The 11,032-nt window shown below is 49.6% G+C and overlaps 1 protein-coding gene across 3 annotated transcripts; it reads right to left on the bottom strand.

The window, feature by feature from the left end:
- Positions 1–816: 816 nt before the first annotated feature.
- On the bottom strand, positions 817–9,272 carry SLITRK5 (SLIT and NTRK like family member 5). 3 transcript variants are annotated; one of them, XM_089502112.1, is made up of 2 exons: positions 9,175–9,272; positions 817–5,704 (listed from the first exon to the last, which is right to left on the bottom strand). In XM_089502112.1, the coding sequence occupies exon 2, from the start codon at positions 5,694–5,696 to the stop codon at positions 2,808–2,810; it is 2,889 nt and encodes a 962-aa protein (XP_089358238.1). In that variant the 5' UTR covers positions 5,697–5,704; positions 9,175–9,272; the 3' UTR covers positions 817–2,807. The 3 variants fall into 3 exon arrangements, with proteins under 3 accessions (XP_089358238.1, XP_089358240.1, XP_089358239.1); XM_089502114.1 differs by lacking the exon at positions 9,175–9,272 and adding an exon at positions 8,024–8,052; XM_089502113.1 differs by lacking the exon at positions 9,175–9,272 and adding an exon at positions 6,929–6,973.
- Positions 9,273–11,032: the final 1,760 nt, after the last annotated feature.

Below are 11,032 nucleotides of genomic sequence, written 5' to 3'. Positions count from 1 at the left end.
TCAACCAAAAAAAAAGGCTTTCATATGATTTTTCACTGCTATTTGCTGCTAATTGACACCAAAACCCAAATCACTAGGTTGCAAAAACTTTTCTGAATATTAATAAAACTGAATTTTAGCCCTCTGATAATTTTCATAGAGAAGAAGCAAAAATATTTCCACAGTTAGATTTTAAACCAGATTCATTTCCCCCAAATATTCCTCCATCGCATGGTTTATTTCGTTCTGTGAGAAAAATGGGATGAGGGTTGAGAAAGAGGCAGACATTTAGTCTGAAAATGCAAAAGAAATACACAATATATAATCTCTCTCTCTCTCTCTCTCTATATATATATATATATATATATATATTGGAAGAAAAAATGATATGCTTTGCATATGTAAGAAAGGCCAGATAGAAGCTTGGTTCCTTCTCTCCCTTTCTTTTTAGGAAACACATCCAACAAGTCAATTCATCCTTCCTCAAAATAATCGGCCTGAAATGACACACGGCTAAGAATCCACATGAAAAATATTACTTACCCCAAGTTCATGTATAAAATGAAAACTACAGAAAGGGAATGTAAGTTAAAGGCAAAACAGAATACCATACACAACACAAGTCTACATATGTCTGTTGTAGGTGAGGTACCATTGCATTGGTTAAATACAGCTACTTTGTAAAACACCTTAAAGAAAATTATCATCAACAGTTTAGTGATGTTAAATCTGTGATCTCTCTAAGAAGTAGGAGGAACAAAATTTTGCTCAAGAGCAACATATGGCACTAGGATTAAAACACTGAACTTCACGTAAAGACTACTTCATTTCCTTCCATTTGAAATTGTTATCAAGTGTTTATTCATAAACTAATTAAAAAAATACATGTGCTGGGATACATATGAGATCACAACCTGTCCCATCTTACAGTAATGTTGTATTTATGGATCTCTTGGCCTGTGCCGGCTAACCAAGAGGGCATAGGAATTGATACCACTTACATAGACTTACACAGTCTGTCATTTGGCCTTTGCAGGTACCAGTACATACATGGATCTCCACAACGGAGATTCTAGTTGAGTGAACAGTCCAAAATTGGCTACAGCAATTGTCAAACTAAGATATTTGGGCTGACTTATGACTATAAACCAACTCCACCACCTGGGCTCAGACAGAAAATTTCTACATGTCCCTCACTAATTAATCCAATTAGTCACCCTGGCAGAAGGATCCTTAGAATAATAATTCATGAACAACAGAAACAACAAAATATATCATATGCATCTATTTTTCTCCCTGACCCATTTTTAATTTTATCTTAGCCTTGGATTGTCTGTTAGATTTTGGTCATGATGGCTAACAATTTCACTGATTCATGACATTCTCCAGAGCAGTTTGAAGCATGGGGGGGGGGGGGACCTGGGAATGCAGCCGAATGGTTCTGAACAAATCACAGCCTCTGGCCCTCAGCTAGAAAGGTCATCTGCACTGGGTGGGGGAGAGACTTCCAGTATTATGGCTGAAAAGGAACATTGTTCCACCAAACACAGAAACACGTAGAACCTTTCAGCTAAGGTTCCACATATGCACAAGGCTTCAATTCTGTGCTCAGTTATGACGCTTAAGTCCCTGCTTATGAGAATAGGAGCTTATCTGTGTGCAGGATAGCACCTTAAGTGTTTGTAGGATGTTTACTCACATCACCAGCTCTATAGCTGTTTCTCAGGTAATACAGCAACAAACTGACATATGCCACCAAATGTACATACCACAGAGAAGCATAGTCAATCCTTGCTGACTGTTTCCAGTATAGTTGTATGACATGTGTTTCTAAACACCTGTTTTGTCCCATTTTAGCTCTAAATCTAAAGACCAAAATCCCCGATAATGCATAAGGAGGCCCTACAGTCTCTTCTGTTCTGGAGAACTGGACCCTGACGGTGAAAGAAATGCTACTGTGTATATAAAAATAGGAGCTACAATAAAATATTTTTGTATATATTTCAATAAGTTATTTTTACCAATCAATTATGGATCATATATCTCTGAACTCTTTATTGATTTGTCCACATCTATAGTGATCCTCTGAAAGATCATAATATTGATTTTTAATTCAAAAGTCCAGAAACATACAAATACATCCTTGGTTTTCATTTCTTTTTTTTTTCTTTTTCTTAAAAAAAGGGAAGGGAAAGAACAAACAATCTTGTATTAAAGTCAGGGTGTGCTAATCTTGCCCCCTCCCCTCCCCAAAAGCCATGTAAACTGATCCATGGCTAAAAGGGGAATTTGGTGCCCTGCACTTTTCAACCAAGGTGATGGTAGGGAAAAGCAAACAAACACAAGATGGTCAGCTATGCATATCCAACATAAAAGAAAGGGATTACGTGATTCCTATGATCTCTTTGACATCCAGCCATAGGGGAACCTTGTTTTCTTTGTCTTTTCTACACAACCCAGTGCCTCCTCTAGCACAACACATAGCATTAAAAGGCGAGCAAATTCTGTGCCTATTTCACTCAATCAGTTGGTTCCTGATAGCTGTAGAAGACAGAACGGGAGGGAGGGAGGGAGGGAGGGGGGGAGAAAGAAAAACAAACAAACAAACAAAGCAATCTCTAACTATGGAATCAGCACACCCTTTTGGTAACTTTCCCCGAAGCTGGAAATTCTTGTGCCAAGGCACTTCACCTTCCAAGAAAATGAAGCAAAGGCAGGTTGGGGAGGAAAAGGATGTGGAAGGGAGCAGATCAACATTGTGTTTCATTGTGTATGGTTGTTAAATACAAATGCGATAGGAGAGGAGGATGGGAGGAGAGGAGGAGGTCTCAGAACTGACTGAATGTGGTCTGTTTTTCCAACACTTCGAGGTAGTCCGGCTCTGCATTTAGCTTTGCTTTTAGCTCCAGGTATTCGTTCCTGTTGGGCTCTACATAAACAGTGCTTGGTGGGGTATAGAGCACTGCCTCCCGGAGCCTACTGTCCCCTGGGCCGGGATGCAAATAGGGATGAGGGGGGCGTCTAAGGTCATAGTTAGGGGAGTAGGTATAGGCAGTAGGGGGGAATTTAGGGTACTCAGGAAGGCTACTGCCCCCCAAGGTGGAAGAAGGGTGTTTGTCGGGCTCCAAAATGCCCCTGTAAAAACAATCAGCATCTTGAACAGGGGAAAGTAACTCATCCCGAGGCTCGATGGTGCTCACACTGTACGTGGGGCTCCGGAGTGTCTCCTCTTGGACCCCTGGAGTCACTGGAGGCTGCCCCAAGGCTGGTGGGGGTGGTGGGGGGTGGGGCTGAAGGTGATGGTTGCTGTAGGTCACCTTGAGCTCATGAAGATCTTTGTAATCCTCGCCTGCATTGCCCTCTCTGGAGCGGTAGATTGGATTCTTGCACATGTGGCCTAAAGGGTGAGGGATGTACTCATAGACGTGTCCTGCAGGCGTTTTCACCTTAGGCAAAGCTGGAACACCACCTCCTCCTCCTCCACGGTGAAGATGCTGTGGATGCTGCTGGTGATGGGCATGGGGGTGAGAATGGGGGGCTCCCCCACCCGTGTAGACACTGTACTGCATGTTGAAGGAGCTCACATCTGAGTTGTTGGTGCTGGCATGGTCTCCTTGGACTTTCTTCCTACGCTTCATAACCAACACGAAGAGGCCTGCAGCCACAAATACAGACATGATAAAGACCAGCAGCAGGCTGAGGATCAGCACCGACAAAGGCACCGTGGAAGAAGAAGAGGAGGAAGAGCCACCAGAAGGCGATGCTGAGTCCTCCCCTTCCAAGGTGCTATTGAACTGCCCAGAGATGGAGAAGGGAGTGGTCCTTGCTGGTCCCTGCATGGATGATGGAGTGGGTGTGGAAACAATGATGTCAGAGTAGTCTGGACATAGCAGCTCTGCTTTGATGTTCCTCATGTAATTCTCAGCAAATTTTTTAGGGGATTCACAGATTACCTGATCCACAAGGACTCCTGTGTTGAGTTGTTCAAGCCATAACTTCATGCCCACCACATCACATGTACAATCCCATGGATTCTCATGAAGATCTATCTGCAGCAGGGATTTCAGCTGGTCAAGCACCCCACTAACAGGAAGGTAGGAGAAATGGTTGCTCCTCAAATTTAATCTATAGAGAGTTAAGCCAGAAAAAATGCCCACGGGTAAAGATCTCAGCAGGTTGTTGTTGAGAAACAAGAGCTGTAAATTGGGTACAGGATCAAAAGTGCCTGACTCAATCTCCCGGATCACATTATATTGCAGAAAGAGGTACTGCAAACTCTGAAGTCCATAAAAAAGCTCTGGGTTCAGTTTCTCAATCCGGTTTCCATTCAGGTACAGCCTCCGCAAGTTAGTAAGATCCCCAAAGGCCCGGTCTTGAATGACTGAAATACGGTTATTGCCTAGGTGGAGCAAATCCAAGCCAGTAGCATCCAGGAAATCTGACCTGCGCACCAGGGCAATGTAGTTCTCAGTCAAATACATTTTCTTAGGGTTGTACGGCTTGGGTTGAAGTTCTGAGATACTCTCTATCTTCCTCTCTTGGCAGTTGACATTGAGGCCCAAATCAGAGATTTGAAGGTTGCAAGTGCAAGCTGTAGGACACTCCAAAGGCACCGGGGATTTGGTCTGGTAAGCAATGCTGGGTCCATAATTGCTGTATCCCAGATCCTTGGAGGGCAAACGGGAGGTGGGACGCACCCTGGACTTGTTGGGTTGGCGGGTCCCTTTGGGCTTTAAGGGTGGTTTGTAAACAGCAGAGGAAGATGTAGCCACTGAATTTACAGAGGCTGGTGTGGTATGAAAATACCCTGTGGTGCTAAGTGGTGTCTGTGGTCTCATCTCATAGTCTGAGATGAGTCTCCTTGGGCAAAGCTCCTGCTTGGAAACCTCATCCAAATCCCTCCCATGCAAGCGGAAAGGAGTTTCACAAACCACGTCCCCTACCAGGGCTGAATAGGAGATGCTGTCCAACCAATCCTTGAGAGCTATTAGCTCACAGGAGCAGTTCCATGGGTTCTCCTCCAGCTGCAACTCCACAACCTTATCCATGTGCTGCAGGAGGCCCAGATAAGGTAGTAACTTCAACCGATTGCCCCTCAGATCGAGATGTGTCAAGGGCACAAATCGAAACAGATTGTTAGGCAATGAAGAGAGGAGGTTGTCATTCAGAATTAGCACCTGCAGCAGGTGTAGCTTGCTGAAAGTGTTGGGTTCGATAGCACTGATGTAATTGTAATCAACTTGGAGGTACTCCAAGCTCTCCAAGCCCACAAAAGTGTCATCCCTCAGTACTTCAAGCTTGTTGTTGTTCAAATGCAGCCTCCTCAAGCCTCTCAGTCCATGAAAGGCTCCTGTTTCAATGTCTTGGATGTCATTACCACCCAAATGCAAAATTGAGGCCCCGCTGTAATTGACAAACTGGTTGGGATAGAGTCTGTTGAGGAGATTGCCAAACAGCAGGAGATGGTAAACCGAGAATTTTGGAGGGCTAATCTCAGAGAGGTTGATGATCCCTCGGTTCTCACAGCTCACCGTCAAGATGCCATCCTTTTCCTCACAAGGGCATTTGTTGTCACAGATCTCCCCATAATATTCAATGCTCTCTGCCCACGCCAGGACTAGAGATGTTAAAGCGAAGGCTATGGTTTGCACCATCCAGATATGCATTTTCCTGTTGAGATCCTGCTCCAGAGTCACCGTAGAGCAGCAAGCATACATGTTATCTCCTGCGGAGAGCCAGAAGAGAGAGACAGAAACACCATCATGACAGTGTGAGGGATGAAGCCTAATCACAACAACACTAGAGGAGTCAAAACACACGGGAAAGGGCATGCTCAAAGAAATTCCATCCCCTTCTGGTTGCCAGAGTTTGGATGGAAAGATCATCAAGGAACTGCTGTTAAATAATGACTGCATCTTGGTTTGGTTTTTAAGAACATGTTCCTCAATTGTGAGTAGGTTCACACATCCAAACCGTTTCTATTCGTAAGCCTATGATTGCCTTTCAATCTCTTTCCTTTATTTTTTTTCAGTCTGCTTTTCTCTGTCCCCACTCTACACACACACACACACACACACACACACGCTGCTCATAAATATACATAAAATGGCTGTCCGTTTAGTTACTTGGTTCTAATTTCAGAGAACAGAAGCACCATTTTACAAGGTTTTCAACCTCACCTATTGCTCACACACAGCCCCTTCCCTTCCCTCTTTCTTTCTTTCTTTCTTTCTTTCTTTCTTTCTTTCTTTTCTCCTTTTTTTCAGAACCTTCTGAATGAACAGCGACCTGCAAAGGAAGGTCTTCCCCCATTTTTTTGCTCTCCTGCGAGGAGGTAAGGATTGATGTTTTTTTAAATACTATTCTTTGACATGCCATTGCAGGGGTCTAGAGAAAGAATGGTCCTATTTCTTTTACATGGCAGCAACATTAGTTATCTTTGTGCCAATCACCTCCATAACACACACACACACAGCGCAACAATTCAATGCCAAGAAATGGGCGAATCCATCTGAATATTTGATTCCCAAAACAGTTCTGCTTTACAAGCTTATGCAAAAGAGCAACCAGCATTTAATACTAATGCTACGAATACTAATACTAATGCTAGAGAAGGGGATACCAAAAGTGCTGGAATTCACCAGCCATGTAATTCGCTACACACATATATAGATACACACACAATGTATAACCCTGTGCATACACACACACACACACACACACTATGTATAGTTCTGTGAATATAATATTCTTAGCCACTGAAGGACTAATGAGGGATCCTTATGAGAAGCAGCTCTTCTTTTCTTCCAAGAGTCATCCGCTCTGCTCGCCTCCTGGACTGGCAAATGGGTTCTTTCCGCAAGGGCACTGGCCCAAAAGGCAATCGTGCAAAACGGAGGTACTGGATCTCTCTCTCACACACACACAGCCCCTTTTTTTAGCCACTCACCCCAAACCTGGACCTGAGGATTGTCCCCGCAGCCTCCGGCAGCCCTGCCTTAGCGCATTGCAAGGGAGGTAGCCAAAAAAGAGGGAGGGGGGGGGTTCCCTTAGCATCGCTAAGTCCGGGAGCTCTAGACTTCCTTCCCCTTCCCTGCCAAGGCTCCCCAGCACCAGCTCTCCATCCCTGAAAGAGGAGTGTGTGTGTGTGTGTGGGATAGCCCCCATCCAGCCCCTCAAACCCTGCCTTTACAGATCCCCTCCTCCTCCTCCTCCTCCCTCGACCTGTGCCCAGATTGCGTTTAGATAGAAACCCCAACCCGATCCCCTCCTATTCCTCCCTGAAAGGACCCTGGGAAGGGAGGCAGGGAGGAAGAAGCCCCTCAGCTCAGGGCTCACAAGCGGCGCTCTGGCACCGGAGCATTTTGCAGCAGAAGCCAGCCAGGTCTCGGGGCGAAGAAGTCCTTCCTCTCCACCGTCGGATCCAAAGGATACCATTCATCCTCGTCTCAATCTGGCTGGAAGGAAGCAGGGAGGAGAGCCCCGCAATCCCCCTTCTTTTAACACAAATGCCCACCAGCCACCGACTGCCTCTTCCCCCGGAGAGGAACTTGACAGCTCACCCGATTGCGTGTGTGTGTGTGAGAGAGAGAGAGTGTGTACATGTGTATCCTTTGGCTTTTATTTTTTTATTATTTTAAAGAAAGCTTTATTTCAGAGCTGGGGCAGGAGGCGAGGCAAATAAAGTTGGAGGGGGCACCCAGAGGCTGGGCTGCAAAGGCGAGAGAGCAAAGGAAGGCAGGGAGGCTGCAACGTGCCTTTGAAGCACACTCTCACACTCACACAGCTCTCTTCCCTCCCCACTGCCATCCCTCTCTCCATTTTTCGGGGGAGGGCATGCATATGATTTCCCCCAGGACAGATTACCCCACTCAAGCAGTAAAGCAGAGTCCATCTCCCCCCCCCCCCCAAAAAAAAAATCTCCTTTGAAAACCAAGGCTTGGAAATCGGAAGGAAGGAGGGAACCTAGGAGGACACACACACACACACAATCATGATGATCTCTGCTCTCCCCCCCCCCCCCCGCAACCGCCTTGCTACTTACTGAGGCTGAAATCTCCGGGGGCCCCGGCATGGTTGCATTGCAAGGCTGCCCGCGACGGGCTGGTATTGGATCTTGGGGGGGGGGGGGGAGGTGTTGGAAACCGCCCTGGCAAAAGGAGAAGGGGAAGGAGGTGGAGAGAGGAAGGAAGGAAGGAAGGAAGGAAGGAAGGAAGGAAGGAGGGAGGAGAGGCTGCCTACTTGGTTTAGAAGCTCCCCCAACACACACACACACACACACACACACACAATCCCTGGCTGGGTTAGAAGGGTCCCCCCTCGAAGATGAACACACACAGTGAAAGGAGGGCTGCCTTCCCGTTTGAGCTACAGGGGGTCTCCCCTTTAAAACACAGAGAGAGAGGGAGAGAGAGAGGGAGGGAGGGAGGGAGGGAGGGGGCCTGAAAGTGGAGCTGGGGCTAGAGAGACAGGGATGAGGGGAGAAACGAAAGAGGGAGAGGGAGGGAGGGAGGGAGGATGGAGAGAGGCTCCCGAGGGAGCTGGAGGAGGGCTGTGAGGGAGGGAGAAAGAGGAAGGTGGTGTGTGTGTGTGTGTGTGTGTGCTCGGAGGACTGGGCCAGTATTATTTGGGGGGGGGGGGCACTTGGCTGAGAAAGAGAGGCTGGGGAAGGACTGGGGCAGAAGGGGGAAGCCCTGGGCGGATGCAAAGGAGAGGGACTCAGGGGACGGGGAGGAAAGAGGCAAGGAAGGGGGGCTGTGCTGGATCTGGGTCAGAGGGGGAGGGCAAACGGGGGGGATGGGGAGGGAAGAAGGTGCCAAGGGGGGGGGGAGTGAGGAGGAGGGGGAAGTGAGGGGGAAAGGGCAGGAAGTGGGGGCGGAAGCAACCGGGGGGGTGTCATTTGCGGAAGAGAGAGGGAGTTGCAAGGGAGAGACAAAGCAGAGGAGGCGGAGGGTTAGGGTTGGGAAAAAAGGGGGGGGGGGGTTCGGAGGTAAATCTGCTGCTGCTGCTGCTGTTTCTGATGCTGTTTCTGAGGGGGTGCAGGAAAGAAGGGGCTTGTGTGTGGGAAGAGGGGTACCCAGTCCTTGCTGCCTGCAGTCAACAGGATGGACAGCTGCCACAAGTTCCCCCCACACACAAAACACAGACACAGATGCCGACCCAGGGCTGCTGTGTCTGTGGGTCGCTGCTACTCACGCTTGCCATGGAAGAGGTCAACTTTGGCCGGGGCTCCGCGGCGGCGGGAGCAGCATCAGCTTCAAGGCGCAGCCTCCCCCTTCTTCTTCTTCTTCTTCCTCCTCCTCTTCCTCCTCCTCAGAGCATTCCCTCCTTGGCCGCCTTGGCCTCCTGGTCCGCCGGGGGAAGCCTTGGCGCCCAGAGCCCCGCGGGCGAGCAGGCCCTTCCCTTAAGCCTCCGCTTCTTCCTCTTCCTCCTCCCGCGGGCTCTGGACATGGTAGGGCTGCCCGGCCGGGCCCCGCGAAGAAGAAGAGCCCGGCCCCGACGCCGTCTGCCTCGCCTCCCCTTCTTCCTCGCCTCCCCTTCTTCCTCCTCCTCCTCTGCCTCCCGGAGGCCGCCGGCGTCCAGCTCCCTCCGCTCTCGGGGGCTCCAAGGGGGGCGCCCCGCCAGGCATAACAAGGCAGGAACCCCCTTCCCCCGAAACTAGGGAGGGATCCCCTCACCCTCCCCCAGGCCCCCCTCCAAAGAGCCGGTTCTCCAGCCCCGAGAGAGGAGGGCTCCCAGGCGCCCAGCCCAAGCCGCTTCCTGGCCTCGCTTCTTTCCCCGATGGAAAGGAAAGGAAAGGAAAGGAGGAGGAAGAGAGGGAGGGGAAAGAAAAGAGGAGAGGAGCAGCAGGAGAATGGAGGAGGAGGAGGAGAAAGAGAGGGATGCAGGAGGAGGAGGAGATTGGGAGGGAAAGGGATGGAGGAGGAGGAGGAGGAGGAAGACGAAGGAGAAGAGAGGGATGGAGCAGGAAGAAAAGGGAGAAAGGAGGAGGAGGAGGAAGAAGAGAGGGATGGAGCAGGAAGAATGGCAAAGGAAGAAGAGGAAGAGAGGGATGGAGGAGGAAGAGAAGGAGGAAAAGAGGGAAGAAAAGGATCGGAGTGGAGGAGGGATGGAGGCGGAAGATGAGAGCGAGAGGGCTGGGGAAGGGATGGAGGAGAGCCTCCCCGGCGGCCCCTGGCCCCCCCTGCCCGGGCCCCTGGGTTCCTCCTCGGAGGGCGAGGGAAGCCAAGGGCAGCGGGACTGAGGCTTTGCCTTCTCTCCGGCCTCAGCCCAGCGGAGCCGCCAAGGACTGGAAGAGGAGGAACGGAGGAGGAGGGCGCAGTTCATCGGGGCCTGGGCCAGTAGGGGGCAGTGCCAGGCTCCGAATGGGCATTCCTCCGAATGGGGAAGGAGGAGGAGGCTCGCTCAGAGAAAGCCCTGGGGCCGGATCTGGCCTGCCTTTCCCTTCCCTTCCTCTCCCGGGCTGGGAGGCGGAGTGCCAGGAGGCACCGGCAGAAAGAAAGACTCGGGCCAAGGCAAGGCAAGGCAAGGCTGGAAGGGGCGCCACTCTGTTGCCAAGGCATCCCAAGAGAGCGAGAAGAAGCCACTGCGGGAGACACAACAAATCACACCAGGCTCCCCTGGCGGAGGAAGGCCGGAGGCTTTCCTTTCTTTCCCTCTCCTCTCCTCTCCTCTCCTCTCCTCTCCTCTCCTCTCCTCTCCTCTCCTCTCCTCTCCTCTCCTCTCCTTTCTTTTCCTTTCCTTTCTTTTCCTCTCCTTTCCTTCCCTTCCCTTTCTTTCGCTTCCCTTTCCTCTCCTCTCCTTTCCTTTCCTCTTTTTTCTTTTCCTTTCTTTTCCTTTCTTTTTTCCTCTCTTTTCCTTTCCTTCCCTTTCCTTCCCTTTCTTTTCCTCTCCTTTCCTTTCTTTCCCTTTCCTTTCTTTTCCTCTCCTTTCCTTTCTTTCCCTTTCCTTTCTTTTCCTCTCCCTTCCTTTCTTTCCCTTTCCTTTCTTTTCCTCTCCCTTCCTTTCTTTCCCTTTCCTTTCTTTTCCTCTCCCTTCCTTTCTTTCCCTTTCC

Source organism: Sceloporus occidentalis, unplaced genomic scaffold, assembly GCF_023333645.1.
Source record: "Sceloporus occidentalis isolate IW3139 unplaced genomic scaffold, rSceOcc1.0.p SCAF_194, whole genome shotgun sequence".
NCBI classification, from domain to species: domain Eukaryota; kingdom Metazoa; phylum Chordata; class Lepidosauria; order Squamata; family Phrynosomatidae; genus Sceloporus; species Sceloporus occidentalis.
Note: the sequence above shows the minus strand (reverse complement) of the source record. Positions and strands in the feature narration are given on the sequence as shown.